At 40.3% G+C, this 19728-nt stretch overlaps 2 protein-coding genes across 2 annotated transcripts; both read left to right on the plus strand.

Annotated features, from left to right (window-relative positions):
* The first annotated feature begins 5261 nt into the window (after positions 1–5261).
* Positions 5262–6212, plus strand: LOC100969633 (olfactory receptor 2T27). The gene is given in 1 exon segment (XM_008968256.3): positions 5262–6212. A coding segment is annotated over 1 exon segment (951 nt).
* Positions 6213–16955: 10743 nt separating this feature from the next.
* Positions 16956–17930, plus strand: LOC100969970 (olfactory receptor 2T2). Its single transcript, XM_008968257.5, has one exon. The coding sequence runs from the start codon at positions 16956–16958 to the stop codon at positions 17928–17930; it is 975 nt and encodes a 324-aa protein (XP_008966505.4).
* The last annotated feature ends 1798 nt before the right edge of the window (positions 17931–19728 follow it).

Raw genomic sequence — 19728 nt, forward strand, 5'->3', positions numbered from 1 at the left:
GAAAGTTGGAAGTGTAAAAAGAGAAACTTTCAAAACAATGTCGTGAACAAAGTAAAAGAGAAAACAACTTAAGTTGCAGCTGCCAGCAACCTGACTTATCTGGGTGTTTAATTTGTAAACTGAGAGGTTACATTTTTCTTAAGGTGAAGGAGTTTGTCACATTTTATAAATTGTAATTGTAGGCTGGGGACAAGGACCCCAGAGACAGTGACGTCAATGTATCTCCTGAATGGGAGTACTAGCCATCACCATGATGCAAGCTCTCCTATTTAAGTCACTGGATCTCTATCTTCTTAACAGCCTGCATAATGCAGCTGCTGTCAACTGACATTAGGCATTTACAGATTCAGGCTGGTCTATTTCTAGATCTTCAAACGATTCACCTATCACTGTATTTTAAAAAGTCTCAATAAGTTAGGGACTGACCCTTATCCTTCTGCCAACAAGATGTAATTCCCATGCCTAATCCACTGTACCTTCTTGTTTGAATTCATAGACTCTCCCTGCCTGTACTCTCCCGTTTCAGTTCAGAAAACAAGTTTGAAATACAGAATATAGAATACTTCCAGTTTAGAAAGTCTGATGTATGCCTCTTAGTTCCCCATACTTACTACATTAAAGGAAATGCTGAACAATTGCATGTACTACCTTAGTTCTGTAAGGTTTTTCTCTAAATCTTCAGATCATCGTGTTTGGGGAAGATACTGTGTAAGGTAAGTTTGCAGTCTTGATGCTGATCAATTGCAGGATGCTTTAAATAGATTCTGGACTTACTAGAAAGTTTTGGTTCAAACCAGAGAAATACTGGAGAATGTTGAAGTTGATACATCTGACTTTGAACTGCAGATACTTGTGGATAGTACTACTCATATATAAATCTTAGATAATTCAATCTCGTTTCTTAGTAGTTATGGACTCATCTTTTCTGTACATCAGAATGTAGCAGATTACTTGAATTCTATACAGATCTGTCTGCATAATGATTCCAACAGTTTTTATCATTGCAACATATTCACCTATAATTTTAAAATCTTCATAAAGGGCTTATCTAAATCGTAGTATTCCACCTTGTTAGGTACCTCATAAGCATCTCTAAAAATGGTTTAGTTAGGAAGACCCTCCATATCCTGCTCCGAGAAACCATTGCAGCATACTGAATACTTAGAAGTTCCCAGAAGCTGAAAAGAATGTGAGTGGCTTCCCAGACGTCCAGAAGCTTATTAGTGATGAAGATAGAATATATACAGCCAGCTTTGATTAAAAACCATGTTTAATGTTCACAGTGCTACATGACAAATGCCAAGAATGTTTTAGGGGTAGGAATAGACAGGGGAAGAACTCAGTTCAACTTCTGTAGAGACTGAAGGTGATCATGCCCTTGGTCTGCTTCAAGACAATCCCTCAGCCTTAATCAAAACTTCTCTATCGTTCTAAAGATTCCCCAAGTGATTTTACTTTAGAAAATAGCTTTTCTTCCACAACTAGAAGTGACACTTCATGTGAAAATATTGCTGAGGAGGAAACAATGAATCTGATTGTACAGAGAATTAAATGTCTTATAGTCAGGGTCACCATTTAGCCCTGTTTTCTCAAGATTATTCCCTTTCTTACGCGTGTTGTCCTCATGTCCTGTCTAGCTTAGCCTTTAGCACTCAAACGTATTCTGAGTTAGATGGTCACCAAGAATTGTGCCAATCTTTGATGCAGAGCAGCAGAGTCTGACAGAACGACAACAAAAGTGAAAAAGTAGAAAACTTGGCTACCTGCTGCTGGATCTGCTATTGAAGGGAAAAACATAATAGACAGCAAAGGGTGAGATTCCCAAAGCTAACTGTCGCTATTACAATCTTTAGGCTAACCTGGCACTCATTTTTAGTACCCACTTTTTATACCAGAATTTATACATGCAACAAGGGTGAAAACTTATTTTACCCATGACAGTGTTCCCACATTTCCAACAGTTCTCCTTGTTACTTAGGTCATTCCTGCTCATCATTCACACTTGAACTCCTGCTTATTTGAAGAACTCCAATTAGATAGAATTCACTGGCATGATCTCAAAGTACAAATTTATCATGGTTGACCTCATAAACCAATGGTTGCATAGTTTTAATGTCTAGACCAAAGATTTTAAATGCATAGAAAATTACATTGTAAATTTTAAATTGTATATTAATCACATACCTGGATGGAAAATTTTTTTCAAAAATCCAGCACACAGAATGAATGTCTGAAATATTTAAAAACTTCTTGGCCTAAACATCAAAGTTAAAATTACATGTAACTCGGGGGGCAAAATAGCTGCACTAAATAGAACATAAGAAAATAAAAAATAAAAATCTTCTATAGACACTAATCTTGACAAATCACCTATATAGAAAAGGTCATGAAAAATCAAAATAGCCAAAATATACACTATGTTCAATTTTCTTCATAAAGAACTCCATATTGTGAGTTTCGATACTAGTGCTATAATGCTGGGGCAAGCATGATGCTGCCGCAAGTGTGTTCTTACTGTTAAGCATTTAACAACTTGGTGATAAGCTTCTAAAGCATAGTAAACCATTGTACATGAATTATGCCAGAGAATTCACCTCACAATACTGTATATAAGCAAACTCAACAACGTGAATGTGAACCAAGCTGGGTGTCTCATATTCAATCACAGCAATATTCTCTATAAAGACTGGGAAAGATGTGCTAAATATTAAGTATATATAGAACTGGACGTTTACTAAGGTTTGGAATTAGGCATAGACAGTTATTACATGGGGCATGGTATAATCCAGTTGATTCCTTTATTTTCCACGTATTCTTAAATGTTGCTATACTGGGTAATTCTTAAAATACAGTGAATGAATCAACACTACCAGAGTTGGAAGGTGGTTGTAAAATCTGAGTGGTTATGGAGCCACTCATATCTCCCCTTTCCCTTTGTGAAGTAAGCTGGGGAGATCCCCAGGGTCTCATTAGCAAGTTTCAGGGCCAGGAGTATTCATGGTCAGGGTTCGGGACACAGCTGCCCTGATAAGGATATTTTTGGACCCATTTTTTCCTCTTGGGCTTTAATATTCCCAGTGGACCAATAGCAGTCACTGTGGCTGGTCTCCAGTAGGGTAGCCATCATTCTCTGAATTTACTGTGAAATAACAAGCATAGCCCTCCAAGGATCTTGTTCTTATTAAATTATGGACAACCAGGTCTGGGTGAGCATTCAGCACTCTCCATCATATGAATTTGCTACTAAATGTTTGCCTTTAATTTTCCCACTGGTTTAACAGTTTTTAAAATAACAAAGATACATTATAAATCAGCTGATGGAAAGCTCTGGCATAAAGCTGGTAATATTTCAAGAATGAAAACTGAAAAATGCATAAGGATATAATGTGGGTTTCATCAGTAAAAATCTGAATTTTCATTGCTTTCCATCCATCCACTGTGGCATGGTTGTGGTGGAATGTACTGAGGGGCCCTGGTGTGAAGTTCCTGTCTACCAGCCAGTGGGCTGCAGCTTCCATCATTTTTATTGTCCTTTGTTCACATACCAAATAAGTCAAAACTGCTGAGGTCTTAAAACCATTCTGAAAGTGCACCTGTGGTCACACAACACACGTTCATGTGCCTCAATTCTAGGCTCGAAGACTAGACGATGTCTTACATTCTTTCAGGGCCTTTCAGAATATCAAATTTTGGCTTACCCAACGTGCCTCTTGGGAAATATTTATGGAATGAATTGATGTCTACTTTGTCCTGTTGGAAAACAGCATAGAACAATTATACTGTCACTGTTTAAAGAACAATGTTCCTCCTTGGGGAAGTTTCCTTAAGCCTCATTTTCAACTGTAGAATGGTCTAGTATCTTACAAAGTTGTTTGGAAACGTAAAATTTATGAATCACTTATTAATGTTCTTACTGCTATTTGAGGGTGAATGCATATACAAGTAAAGCCATTTTTCTAATTTTGTACACACCTAAATTTTTGGCTCAATTCTAATTTGTGGTGTGTTTAACTCTGGAGGACTTGTTTGGATGAAGGTATTTGGAGCTGTCATATTCTCAGGGATAACTCTAGACCAGTGCTGCCTAGTAGAAATCCTAGGGGAGCCACAGAGAATTCTAAATTTTCTAGTAACCACATTAAAAATGTAAAAAATAGGTGAAACTAATTTTAATGTATATTATCCAAATATATCTAAAAGTTACCATAATATAAAGTTTTAAGGAGACGTGTTGCATATATTTTTAACAGGTGTTTGAATTGTTAACTTTGTGCTGATGGCACATCTTGATTTGGAGCAGTCATGTTTCAGGGGCTCCACAGCTTCATAAGCCTCATGGCTACCACCCTGGATAGTGCAGATCTATATGATGCAGGGAGAAGCTATCCAAATCACTCATAAGTGTTCCTAAATTGTGGTAAAATATTTAACTGATATGGATATATATGCAGAATCTAACTTCAAGTTTGAGAGATCCCTTCTTTTGGGATACCCTATCTCTAATACTTAAACTAGTTTATTTTTTCATAAGTTAAATGGGATTCTAACACTTTAACGAGTTGTATGTTAATAATCGGTAGTTTGCTGCTGCAAGAAGGAAAGCAAACACCACTTGACCCTCAACGTTTTCTCCCATGATTTTTCCTCCTATGAATTCTTGGATGACTTCTCAGAACTCAGCTCTTTTTATTCAACACAGGCTCATTCTGCAATACTCCACCTGATACATGTAAGTTGAGTACTCATTTTACAATGTACAAGTGTGTCAAGAATGGTGTAAATTAGGTCAAATAATGCAGTTATTCTTCCATAGGCAAATATATACTCGTGGTGATCTTCAAACTGGATTCTAAGTGTGAGAACTAGAGTCTAGTATAAGGAGAGCAGTGTAGGATGTGGACAATCCTCCTTTCCTCCCCACCACCCTATCCTATTGAATCAGGCTGGTTCCACTCTTATGTCTTATATGCATCCTCACCAATGTAAGGTACTCGAAAGACAGAAATAAATGGTCATGAACAAAAAGATTGTTTGATCATGAACTCTAAATAGTAATCACCAAATCAAGAAAATCCTTAAATGAACAATGATGGTATAATGAGATGTAGCACAATCCTGCTCAGGCAGTTCTCTCAGGGAAATTATGAGCTTCAAGAAATAAGATTTTGACCTTGGTTTGTTCATGACTACATCATAATGTTTTATGTAAATCAGATACCTTTCCAACTTTATCATATCTCTTTTGTGTACCCTACAGAGCTATGGAGCAGAGCAATTATTCCGTGTATGCCGACTTTATCCTTTTGGGTTTGTTCAGCAAAGCCCGTTTCCCCTGGCTTCTCTTTGCCCTTATTCTCCTGGTCTTTGTGACCTCCGTAGCCAGCAACATGGTCAAGATCATTCTCATCCACATAGACTCCCGCCTCCACACCCCCATGTACTTCCTGCTCAGCCAGCTCTCCCTCAGGGACATCTTGTATATTTCCACCATTGTGCCCAAAATGCTGGTCGACTAGGTGATGAGCCAGAGAGCCATTTCCTTTGCAGGATGCACTGCCCAACACTTCCTCTACTTGACCTTAGCAGGGGCTGAGTTCTTCCTCCTAGGACTCATGTCCTATGATCGCTACGTAGCCATCTGCAACCCTCTGCACTATCCTGTCCTCATGAGCCGCAAGATCTGGTTGATTGTGGCGGCAGCCTGGCTGGGAGGGTCTATCGATGGTTTCTTGCTCACCCCTGTCACCATGCAGTTCCCCTTCTGTGCCTCTTGGGAGATCAACCACTTCTTCTGCGAGGTGCCTGCCCTTCTGAAGCTCTCCTGCACGGACACATCAGCCTACGAGACAGCCATGTAGGTCTGCTGTATTATGATGCTCCTCATCCCTTTCTCTGTCATCTCGGGCTCTTACACAAGAATTCTCATTACTGTTTATAGGATGAGCGAGGCAGAGGGGAGGCGAAAGGCTGTGGCCACGTGCTCCTCACACATGGTGGTTGTCAGCGTCTTCTATGGGGCTGCCATGTACACATACGTGCTGCCTCATTCTTACCACACCCCTGAGCAGGACAAAGCTGTATCTGCCTTCTACACCATCCTCACTCCCATGCTCAATCCACTCACTTACAGCCTTAGGAACAAGGATGTCACGGGGGCCCTACAGAAGGTTGTGGGGAGGTGTGTGTCCTCAGGAAAGGTAACCACTTTCTAAAGAAATTTCGTATGCTGCTTGCTAAAGACTTGAAATGAAGGATACAAGACTTTATCATTGCCCTTGAATTTAAATATCTGCCTGGAAACAAGTCACCCCCATGCCAGCAACTGTGGGGTATTTATGGGATTTGGAAAGCTGCCTGGGATTTTAAGGATTTCATTTTTTTGAAAGGTATGAAGGCTCTGAACAATGAACAGTTTGGGATGGGGTAGGCATAAAGTTGAGGTTTAGTAGTCACTCATGAGCTCTTAACAAGGTGTGTATTCCACTAAAAATCATGGAGTAGCCTGTTTCTGGCTCTGCTCAGTTATGACAAAAACGGTCATCTTCAACTACTTCCCTGACTTCTCTCGACTTTTCCCCTTTAGACAGTCTGTCCATTGACCATTATAAAGAATCAACTCAAATATTTATCATATTTCAAATATAGCAGTCACCATCTTATCCTCAGGCTGTGTTCTAAGTCTTTTGGGGGAAGCCTGAAACCATAGTATAGAACTATAGAACCTGACTGCTGTCAGTCACAACATATTTGCTCATCTTCTACCATAAATGTAATACACTCTCTCACCTAAGAACTTATTACACTGTGGCTGTAAGTTTTGCAGTTTGAGGTGTGACAGCAAAATTACCATAAATATGTGTTTCCTTCTACACAATTTCAAAGAAGATTCATTCTTACTGTAGATCTTGGCAATCTCAGCATATTTTTTTTCTTGCCAGAACCTCCAGTTAAGAACTTATTGGAATGTGTCTCTGATAATGGTTTGGCTGTTTCCCCACCCAAATATCATCTTGAATTGTAGCTCCTATCATCCCCATGTGTAGTGGGAGGGGCCTGGTGGGAGTTAATTGAATCCTGGGGGTGGGTTTTTCCCATGCTGTTCTCATGATGAATAAGTCTCACGAGATCTGATGGTTTTACAAAGGGTGGTTCCCCTGCACATGCATCTTGCCTGCTGCCATGTAAGACATGCCTTTGCTTCTCCTTCACCTTCACCTTCCACCATTGGCTGTGAGGCCTCCCCAGCCATGTGGAACTGAGCCCACTTAACCTCTTTATAGATTACCCAGTTTGGGGTGTTGTATAGCAGTGTGAAAATGGATTAATAGTCTGTTTTTCAGAGACATGAGCAGAGGGCCAATATCTTCAGAAATATAGAACACTAAAAAATTAAGTCTTTTAGGAGCTAGCAAGGTTTTGCCAAATACAGATTCACCCAAAAATGTCAAGTGGCACTTTGGAATGGAGTGAGAGTGAGCAGGCAGAATTATCTGAAATTAAAACAATCTAAACTCCAAACTGTGGGAGTCAGTCATGGCTTGTAGCAACCAAGTCTATATCTACTGATATAAAAGGATTACTTCCTGAAAAGAGTTAAAGGGAAGGAAAAAAGGTGAATAAGAAACATGGAAGATTGAGACACCACAAAATATCGCTTGTAAAAAGTCTAAATTATTTATATAACTAAGTTCACTAGACAAAGTATTGTGACACATGAACATGAGTTAGAAACTAATACCAATCAATACATTGTTCACAGGTCTGTTATTTTTTCCTTATGTTGGGCTTGTGTTAACAATTTTCCCAACTGTTTCCCAACTGATATAGCAGCACTTCTCAAACGCTTTCATGACATAACATAAAAATTAGTGATATGGCACCTTGAGGAAAACTGATGTGGCTGTTGACAGCAAAATCAGCTCCCCTGTGGCTGTAGCCAAATCGGGCACTGAAGATCAATCCAGGGTTGAGAGGATCAATATTGGTTGTAACCCATTTGTGGCTCTGGAGAAAGACACATCACACCAGAGGGAAGAGTGTATCCAATCAATCCAATAGTTAGTTGGAGAACTTTATTTATGGATGACATATAAAATATTCTTCAGGAATTATGGAATCACATTCTAAAGGCTGAAAAAGGTATAGGGTGTTCTGCTTACCCGTAACAGAGGGTATAAAGTATGTGTCCAATGGATTTGTGATGACTAGAAATCACAAGTAATGTGCCCATTAGCTGACTTAATGCATGAAAAGCATTCAATGATGTTTGGGAAGCAGAACTTTAGTAATAAGACCATCTTCTTTTCCCCATTACAGAAATAAATGTTAGGAAGTTCAATTTTCCTAATGTTTAAATATCTTAATATGCTCTGGTGAAAATTTTAGAAAATGTATAAACTTGTATTACCCTCTATTTTTCTTCTCTACCAATTGCATTATTTCCATCACTTTTCTTATTTCTCATGTCTCCTTTATTCCTATTGAATTCAATATTCTTCTGTAGTACACGTAAGACAAATAATTCTGAAAAACATTTAACCTAAGTGACATGCCACTTTTGTGAAAATAGAAGATAGGAGAAAGTAGAAGGAAAATCTCTTGGGACCCAAACTCACTAAGCCAAAGGGAAAAGTCAAGCTTGGGACCTCTGTCATGCAAAACTATATTCCATATCTGTTCCCGACTGTATGGCTACAGATTCCATACTGTTCCGGAATGGACAGCTACACAGGTAGAAGGCTACATACCTCCCCAAGGGACCTCCCTCACAATCTGCTAGCAAGGAAATTCCTTGCTGGCCCAAAGATCTTTACCTGAAAACCATTCTGTTGAATGTCATGCTGACAATGTAAATGAATGGCTTATCTTGACAGGCAGTAGACAAAGACAGGCCTGGGAGTCATCCCTCCACTCCCCTGAAACAAATGCATATTTGACTGCTTCCTCTACTGTGTACCTTATCTTATATACAATCCATATTCACTGAGCAGGAGATGAACGCCCAGTTGAGTGTTCCTCTAAACCGTCTCCTGTCACATCTAAAGTGCGAATTCAGTCAACACTGATTAAAGCCTGGAAAGAAGGAGGAAACTACTTCATTTATTCACACTTCCTTTTTCTTTTTTCCTCTAATGCCCACTGTTTCCCTTTTAAATATTGAAGTCTCCCAACCCTCTTTGGAAGAAGCACAAATCTCAGATGCTCCTGTCATCTTGTGTTCCTTTTTCCCAGGTGCATCCTCAACCTTGGCACCAGAAACATCTACATTGATTGAGACTTGGCTCCAATGCTTTTTGATTCACACTTATTTATAACTTTAAAGATTTCTCCCCAAACAAAAGAGGCCAGTGACTTTTGAGAAAGAGCTTTTTTAGTTTGTCATAGCCTCTATTTCTAAAGAAATTTAAAATCTAATTTTCAATTTCGAGCGAGGCTCTTATCCCCACATCACTGCCCTTAAAATCTCTCTGGAGAGATGCCAAGATTCAGTAAGACATTTTCATGATGAAATACCAAGAAACGATTCCAGTCCTTCACTTGGGAAAACAATGCACCCTCTGCAAGAAAGGACGGGCTGCTTCTAAAGTTCATGGTGAACCCAGTCAACCTGGATTAATTGCTAACCCAGGAATTCTTCCTGGGGGATGTGGGACTCTATTAGTGAAAAGACTTTTTGACCTAGCCTCACCCCTACACAATGTATTTAAGAAGTCTGACATTCTACTACTGCTTTAGAAAGACTTGGACCCAGCTTCTCTGAGGTAGGATCCTTAGATTTTCATGAAAAACAGAACATCACCCAGATACTGGGATGTTTTCTTCAGGTATTACTCTGTAACTATTACTACTGTGAGCTTATCTGCTAATAACTGAGGCAGTGGTCTTCTCAAGATTAAGCATAAATAACATATATTCACTATCTGGCAAGCAGACAACTGGAAAAGGGCATTTAGCATGAAACATGGGAAGCTAAGGGAAATGTAATAGTTTAGAAGAACATGAATAGATTTACTGAAGGAAAATGGCATGTACGAGCCAACAGTTGGAAGAATGTGCTTGGTATGCACAATGAGAAAGTTTCAGACTTAATTGGTAGCAGGGGTGCATACTATTGGATAAGCATAGTTTGCCCTCTGAATATTTTGTTAAAATTTTAATTTACATTTTAAGTTAAATGATTAATTGCTCCGTTCATATGCATTTAGGTGTGGCTGAAGACTTCATGCTTGGAGGGAAATTATGATTTTTTTCGTTTTAACCTCCTTCCTCTTTTATTGAACCCATAAGGCATCCACATGTGCCTTAAGATAAAATCTTTTTTTTTTTTAATAAAACTATTAGAGGTCTCCTAGAAGCCATCTTAGCATGGCATATAAAAGCCTGTTGAGCTGAGTAACTGGAGCCCAGGGGGAGATGTGGACATGTTGGAAGCTCAGACTGTAGGGGTATAATAATGAGTGCATTGTGTTTATAGCTGCAGGTGTCTGCCCCTTGCTTCAGCTCACCTCACCACTGCTGTTCCTGTGTGATCCTCCATGCCCTCACTCTCCATTTCCTCTTCCACAGCATTAGTAGGGTGGACTAGATGGGCCAACCTCAGCTCGCCTCACCTCATCTCACCTCACCACTGCTGCTCCTGTGTAATCCTCCATTCCCTTACTCTCCATTTCCTCTTCCACAGCATTAGCAGGGTGGACTAGATGGGCCAAACTCACCTCCACCGCTCCTGTGTAATCCTCCATGCCCTCTCACTCTCCCTCTTCTACAGCATTAGGGTGGACTGGATGGGCCATATGCCAGATCCTTTGATTTCTATTTGCCACCACACGAACTGACACTGCTTCCCAGAAGCATTCCCCTGCACATCCACATCACAGCCCTCCTGCTGGCAGCTTGGAATTTAGACCTTTTACTCTCAATGCTCCAGGAAACCAGATGCACTTCTTTCTCTCTAGTCCATTGGTGATATCCTTGACAATGTAGTTTAGGTAAGTTGGCATGTAGCATTAAAACCTGTATTCTTCAAACTGAACTAATTTCTGGCATAGTAAGCGTTCAATAAATGTTCACCTACATGCCATTATAGTGCTGATTTTTTTTAAGCCAAGAAAACTTCTATCTTATGCCTAACTTTCCACACTGAAAATTTCCAAATTGTCAGTTGGGATGGGAGGGAAAGTAGACTACTTCTCCACGAATGAAAACAGTTACCATTTAAATAAATAGGCAGATAAAGGGGGGTGGTAACTAAGGCAGTATGTAATTAGAACTGGAGATAAGGGAAAAGAGAAATTCACATCCTTGGATACTACGTTGCTGTGGAGAGAAGGGGATAAAATCTGATGAATGTAGGAAGCAAGGTCCAAATGCGTTCATTCATAAAAGCAGACGGAGTCCAGGAGTAGCTTGTGTAGGTAGAAGAAGAGTTCCTGGCCAAAGCCCACTGTGGCTGTGAACACTTATGAGTAGCAATTAATATTAATCTTGCTTTCGAGACTAAAACTGCCAGGTGGATCTTTCATAAGTACCTTATTTCAGCATGTGACTTTCTGACTGAAACAACTCCCATTTGCACCTTATTTCTCGACGCTGAGTTCTGGTCTCTCCGCCTTCACTTTCCAGCCGCACTCCACCCCACACACCTCAGCTCTCCACGGGCTCTTCAGCTGTAGTTAGACTGGACTCTCCCCTCTTTCTTCCACCCCTAGTGCCTGGTAATTCCCATTTTCGAGCCTTTTGACATTATTTACATTGTCTCTGATCATGTCCTCTCTCCTTCAGTCTCGAGTTTCGGAATCAGACCGGTTTCCCTCTCTACTATTGCACTGTTTAACTGAACTGACTCCTGTCTTCTCCTGGTTCTTGTGATCCACTATTTTCAAAGCAGTGATCACTTAGATTCTCTTTAAAAGTTTCATGCTTTAAGATCCTTTCAGTCTCTAGCCCCAGGGTGAACCTTTGAGGTAAAGAATTCTGACATGGTATTCCTCTCTTAACACTTTCATTTCCATAGTTTTAGTTAACCTGCAATCCGCCAGGTTGCTATCTACCATGTGTAAAAAATATTAAATGAAAAATCTCAAATTTTAGATTGCACACCATTTTGAGTAGTGTGGTGGAAACATCATCCCTCTGTGTAGTTGATTCACACTGTCTATGCTACCCCCTGAGTCATTCAGTAGCTGTCTAGGTTATCAAATCGACTGTGGCGGACTCAGTGCTTGTGTTCAAGTAACTCAGTTTTTCTTAATGGCCCCAAAGAGATGGAGTTAGTGAAGCTGGCGATTTAGATGTGCCAAAGAGAGGCTGTAAGGTGCTTGCTTTAACTAAAAAGGTGAAAGTTCTTGACTTGAGGAGAAACCCTCATAAGCTGAGTTTGCCAAGATCTATGTTAAGAAAAACTATCTTTGAAATCATGTAGAAGGAAAAAATTATGCAAGTTTTGCTGTCACACATCAAACTGAAAAAGTTATAGCCACAGTATATTGTCTTAGGTATTCTATTTTATTAATCTCTTACTGTGCCTAACTTATAAATTCAACTTGATCATAGGTATGTAGGCATGGGATAAAATATGGTGTATATATAGGGCTCAGTACTGTCTGCAGTTCCAGATATCCAGCGGGGGTCTTGAAAACTGTCTCCCACTGATAAGGGGAAATTGTACCTTTGTCCACTACTCAAACTGATGCATAGCATCTTCTGGTTTGCTATGACTTCATGTATGTAAAACTTCTAAAGTACCCGGCACACATAAAGCCCTATTGGTTTATGGTTTGGGGAATACCAAACTTCCTGTTTCTCTTTTTCCATCTTAGTGCCTTCCACACCATTTATCTTCTCTCATAAGCTTTAATCAAAGCAGAAAGATCCCAATATACTATCCTTGGCCCCCTTTTTCTCATTCAGGAACAAATAATCGATCACTCTTAGAGCTATGTGGCACTTAGGATTGGTAACATGTTGGTGACATGCCATTCTTTTACTGAAAGAACACTGAGGTCTGGAGAAGTAACTATGCGTGTCATCCCCAGAGCAATTTGACAGCTGAGCAAAGCACAATGGCATTAGCTGTTATTTGTGGCTAAACACCTTTAAAAAGTCCCCAATATATTTTCATTTTTAGAAATCCCCACTTTAGACTTAAAATGATCTGCTTCTATGAGGATTTTTGATATGATACATTAATCAAACTTAACTATATATACCCCTTAAGAATATTGTCAGTTCTATCAATCTTCATAGCTCACCCAGTACTAGGTGAGTGTTTTGAACACGGAATGTGTTTGTGCTTCAGGCATTCTGTCTCTAAGGATGGAATGGAAAACCCTTCCCTTTCAAGCTTTACACGTACGTTGTGTCAAGTGGAGAAGATCAGTTCTGGTTAGCAGCTTTATTGCCACAGAAAGGACACTGGCAGATACTTCTCATAGCTCTAGTCATGCTGAATTCCCGGAAAGGGGTGTCAGAATGAATTGCTCTAAGCTCTTCTCCCTGGTAGAAGAACATCTGACCTCTCTTGGAGATCTCTTCAACTTTCGGTGAGTCACCAATTGTTCCTGATTTCTATGGCTTCTCCCAGAACAACTCCAGGGCTGTTGTCCTGAAACATACAGCTTTGATCACCTGGCACCCTGCGAGATTCTCCTCCTCCTCTTTCCCTCTTCTCCATGTGGCAGACCACAGGTAGAATAAATGCCTCTTGGCAAGCTCACTCATCCCTCACCCATCAGCCCCAAGTGTGCAGATAACAGATGTGGAGCTTCTGTGCTCGGTGTCCTCCACCTCTCGGCTTGATCTTCCCACCCTCCCATTCCTGCCAGATAGTTATGTTGCAACACTGGGTGATGTTATAACTGGTCCTGGGGATCAGGGGTTCTGGGTTATGTTCTAATCTGCACTGGGGAGAAATCACTCCCCGCCTTGAAGAGCCTGAAGCTTTGATCACGCAAATAAGCTTTTTTTTTTCTTTTTTTGGAAAGACTAGTTGATGAAGGGACCTAAGTGTCTTAGAGTGGAGAATGATGATAGTGAGGGAAAGATGAGCTGATGGGGAATGGAATCGAGGATCTTGTATGTGTGAATAAGCCAAACCACACATAATGCTAAACAATAGCATCAACTCTAATGTTAAAATGTAGATGCTCGGAACTGATGTAAACAGAAGTAACTGACATGTTTTGTCCATAATGCAGATATTTTCACTGTCTACTTGCAATGCCCAGTATCCTATGGAATAATATTAGGCATGCATTTGAACATGTCACATTTGGTTCTAAATATTGGCTTCATTGAAATGGGTGAATTGCTCGTTTGTGCCAAGCAGTATAGTTCTGCTCTTTAGCAAGGCCTTTTCCCTACACATATCCCTACCCACTCACAGATGCACACACCACACATACCATGCTCACACACTCACATATGAACACACTACACACATGTATGCACAACACTCACACTCACAAGGAACCTCTTTTTTTAACATGGTCTCGGTTGTATAAAAATAAAGGAGGTGGCTAAAATCATATCTTTCTCCTGTTTCAGCTTTTTTACTCTCCTCTTCTGGGATCCTACAGTAAGATAAGATCTAGGAGTTGAAAACGTTCTTATCCTTTTATCATAGACATTTGAGGCAATAGAGTGTTTTGCCTCCTCTTTGAATACCTTGTGAAGTGGAGTCTGATTATTTACATGAAACAAAATGCTCTGGTTCATGTTCTGATTCAAAAGTAATTGGTTATTTTCTTAGGTCATTTTCATTTGTCTCATTCTTGCCTATTTCAGTTTCTCAAAGTATATTTTTAAAAGGATGATTGTCAGCTAACTTAACACTATAGTAATTAATGTGTAATATCCATAATGCATTTAACTGAAACAATAGATGTGGGTCAAGACAAACTTACTGTCTGCGAGATTAATATTTTTAATTTCCAACAAGCTATTGCAAAAGCCACTGCAAATGGAATTGTATATTTAAATAGTCTCTTGACCCATGAGTCAAAGCTGTGGCTATCACAAGAAAATCTTTCACCTGTTAGAGAAGGCAAAAGTAGCTGACTTTTATCATGCTTGACAGGAGTTAATATTTGATGCTCATGTATTTCTTTCTCCTCAACCAAGGTGTGACAAACTGAAGTTTCAGCACAGACCAACACAAAAATTGCTTTTTTTTTTTTTCTTTCTCCCTTTGGATGTTTACTCATCTTTTAGGCCTATTACTCATATCTCCATCTTTGAGCACTAAGAAGGAAAACTGTCTCTACTGTTCCTATTGTTTTTGCTTCAACATAAGGGGAGTTTATTCCTTTTTGATGCTTCAGGGACTGTAAATTTTGACTATTCTAGAACCAAAAGATTCAGATATATTTGTAGTATTGGTGGCCAAAACGTTTGACAGAAATAAGTTTCTTCAGTAATCCTGTCACTAAAATGAGAAGAAATACACCATAATCTAATAAAGAACAATTCATCCTTCAGTATCCCTGAACATATAAAAGGGACACGCATTCACATTACTCAAAAAAGCATGAGAATTCATTCCATTTATTCAAGGAATGTTTGATACTGCTGTGTCATCTGAGTTCAGAAATTTCTTTACCATCTATAGTTTTTGTTTTCTTGTTTTGTTTTGTTTTTTTTTTTTAGACGAAGTCTTACTCTTGTCCCTCAGGCTGGAGTGCAATGGCACGATCTCATCTCACTGCAACCTCTGCCTCTCAAGTTCAAGCGATTCTCCTTCCTCAGCCTCCTGAGTAGCTGGGATTTTACAGGCACCGGCCACCATGCCCGACTAATCTTTGTATTTTTAGTAGAGATGAGGTTTCACCATGTTGGCCAGGCTGGTCTCGAAGTCTTGACCTCAGGTGATCTGCCTGCCTCGGCCACCCAAAGTGCTAGGATCACGGGTGTGAGCCACTGCACCCGACTGTAGTTATTTTTACTTATAAAGATGAAGGATCAGTAATAATGGTAGAGAAATAAACTTGAGGAAAAAACCCAACTAGCAGTGGATTACTAGGATGATATAATATTAGGACAGGTTCAGGATGCCACTCTGTCAGAGAAACTCTAACATTTTGGCTAAACAATATTTTAAGAAGATTAGGTCATGATTGAATTCTATGATGCAGTATCTAGTCATAAAATTTTTAGCAGAGTTGTCAACCAGAAAGACCACCATGATAATGAAACTAAAGCCCTGCTCTGAAGCAGTTTGTGGTGGTTGTCCTGACAGATTTATGATCCCCAAATTATTCTGTGAGAACAAATAGACACAAGTTCTCACAGCAGTCCATGCCTAAAACATGAACTCCTTTTGCAGGACAAAAGTCTAACCACAAGACAGTGTGGCTCCTGACCCCAAATGAGGTCATCTGTACTGCTTTGATGTTCCAGACTTTCATAAAGCTGTTCAGTAACAACAGCCAAAAAAGTCAGTTGTCTAGATGTTTTCTATCAATCTCTTAAGTCACAAATAGATGTCTGTGGATGACTTTAGTACAGTCATCTCAATGGAGATGCAGAGAGCAATTTAAATTCAAACCATGTATTGCAAGGCGAAATGGGAAATAAGGCACAGTAACTACCCTCAGAAAACTTTCAATCTAAAAGTGATGATTATGAAATGTATTCAGAAGATAGTTCAAAGTAAAACTCAGATTCTAAACCAGGTACTGTATGAATTACATTTACATCTCACATCCAGCCTGTAGAGTACAGAACTATGATGACCTTTCACAGATGATGAAATTGAGTTGAGATTAATTTTCTGTCCAATATCATACAGATCATTAATACTGAAACCCAGGATTTCAAATGATCCTGAAGTAGGTGATCGTTTCTTGATCTCACTCTGCTTCTGACATACTATTCCTGGTGGGCTCTTCCTACATATCAGGTCGTTAAATAAGCTGCCAGATTTCTGCCTTTACAGCCCAAGGAGCTTGTCATGGACCATGGGCATGGAGGGTCTTCTCCAGAACTCCACTAACTTCGTCCTCACAGGCCTCATCACCCATCCTGCCTTCCCCGGGCTTCTCTTTGCAATAGTCTTCTCCATCTTTGTGGTGGCTATAACAGCCAACGTGGTCATGATTCTGCTCATCCACATGGACTCCCGCCTCCATACACCCATGTACTTCTTGCTCAGCCAGCTCTCCATCATGGATACCATCTACATCTGTATCACTGTCCCCAAGATGCTCCAGGACCTCCTGTCCAAGGACAAGACCATTTCCTTCCTGGGCTGTGCAGTTCAAATCTTCCTCTACCTGACCCTGATTGGAGGGGCATTCTTCCTGCTGGGTCTCATGGCCTATGACCGCTATGTGGCTGTGTGCAACCCTCTACGGTACCCTCTCCTCATGAACCGCAGGGTTTGCTTATTCATAGTGGTCGGCTCCTGGGTTGGTGGTTCCTTGGATGGGTTCATGCTGACTCCTGTCACTATGAGTTTCCCCTTCTGTAGATCCCGAGAGATCAATCACTTTTTCTGTGAGATCCCAGCCGTGCTGAAGTTGTCTTGCACAGACACGTCACTCTATGAGACCCTGATGTATGCCTGCTGTGTGCTGATGCTGCTTATCCCTCTATCTGTCATCTCTGTGTCCTACACGCACATCCTCCTGACTGTCCACAGGATGAACTCTGTTGAGGGCCGGCGCAAAGCCTTTGCTACGTGTTCCTCCCACATTATGGTGGTGAGCGTTTTCTACGGGGCAGCCTTCTACACCAACGTGCTGCCCCACTCCTACCACACTCCAGAGAAAGATAAAGTGGTGTCTGCCTTCTACACCATCCTCACACCCATGCTCAACCCACTCATCTACAGCTTGAGGAATAAAGATGTGGCTGCAGCTCTGAGGAAAGTACTAGGGAGATGTGCCTCCTCCCAGAGCATCAGGGTGATGACTGGGATCAGGAAGGACTAGCAGGGACTCCCAGAGTATCAGCGTGGTGACTATGATCAGGAAGGACTAGCGGGGACTCCTAGAGCATCAGGGTGGCGACTGTGATCAGGAAGGACTAGCAGGGACTCCCAGAGTATCAGCGTGGTGACTATGATCAGGAAGGACTAGCGGGGACTCCCAGAGCATCAGGGGTGGTGACTGTGATCAGGAAGGACTAGCAGGGACTAGTGCAAACATCTGCGGTGCTGTGGCCAATAACGCAGCTATTACAGAAAATATGGTATTGGTTCTGAAGAATGTTCAGTGTCACTTTTAGCAATTCAGAATTAACAGGCAAAATCATCCTGTTGCAAGGATTACTTAGGAACAGTAGTGAGGTTGGTGAGCATCTCCGCATTAGTCAACTTTGTTCAACTGGATTCACACACATTTCCAGAGGGCATTCTCAGTCAAGTAGCCCTACAAACCATGGCATGCCAAGCAGCTCTTGGAAGTGCCCATGTTAACATGTGACCATGAGTCCTGCCCGTCTGTATTGCTGACGTGAGATCATGAGTCCTTCCTGTCTGTATTGCTAACGTGTGATGAGTCCTTCCTGTCTGTATTGCCAACATGTGATTATGAGTCCTGCCTGTCTCTATTGTTAACCTGTGATCATCAGTCCTGCCTGTCTGTATTGCTGACCAACTTTTGAATGGAAATTGGAAGGAGCATTTTCCACCTCCTTGATGACTTAATTTCAAACATTCAATACAAGTAAAATATTTTCTAGTGCTAAATGTGTAGCAATTTTATTTAGAAAACATTTAGGAAGGTGATACTATTTTTGGTTCCATGTTCTTAGTTACATTTTATGAATGTTATCACTTACCTCTGAAATTAAATACTTGCCCTGCCTTTATTCACATGGAGTCCAATATATTCCTGGAAATATTGATTCATTGATTGAAAATTGACTCTGCCATTAAGATTGTTACATGGCCAAAAACCTACAAAACTGCCATTTATGCTCAAATTGTTAATAGATAAATGTAGAATGAATAAACCAAGACATTTTATTAGCTAACTTAGTTCCCGTGGAATAAGTTTCTCAATTTTCTTATTCTCAACATCTTCACTAATATGCTAAAGACAAGTATTTTTGTAATTAGTTGGAGTTAGGTGTGGTGCTTTGATAGATGTGTAACTTTGGTGGAATACTAACTAAGCAAAGACTACACTGACCCCACCATTCATGTAACTTTAGTTTCTCCTGTGTGTAAGGTCCTGAAATATGAGACATAAATATTGACGGACCTGGTGTTTATTTTCTTTGTTGATACAAGGCTTAGAAAACATTGGACAGAGCGGTTACATAGTTGACAAAGACTAAGCAAAGGTTACTCAGCCTTATGTTCTAGTGTCAACACAGAGACAGAAGGAAAAAATGTTTCCTCCATTGTTGCTGATGTAGATAAAGAATATTCCCTTCAATATGCTAACCCCTAGGTGGCTTTTCATTCAGAAGGTTCCTAATAATTTGATCTTTACCCTGAAATCAAACACATGGAAAAGAGATGGAAGAATGTCCTGGAGGGATTAAGTGAAGAAACAGACCAGGATTCATTTATGAAATATCCTCAGTGTTATTTCAATTCAGCTCCATTCACATTTTATTCCTTTGTGTGTCTGCACTAATGGCCTCCCTATTCTCCATTCTCCTGCCTTAGCTAGCACCTTCTCGATCTTTCTTCCCTCTACAAAACAACTTCAGTTCACATTGCATTTGTGCTCTATCCTGGGACATCTGTGTTTTCTTTCCCATTTCCTCAGTTGCTAT

This window comes from Pan paniscus, chromosome 1, assembly GCF_029289425.2.
Source record: "Pan paniscus chromosome 1, NHGRI_mPanPan1-v2.0_pri, whole genome shotgun sequence".
Lineage (NCBI taxonomy): Eukaryota > Metazoa > Chordata > Mammalia > Primates > Hominidae > Pan > Pan paniscus.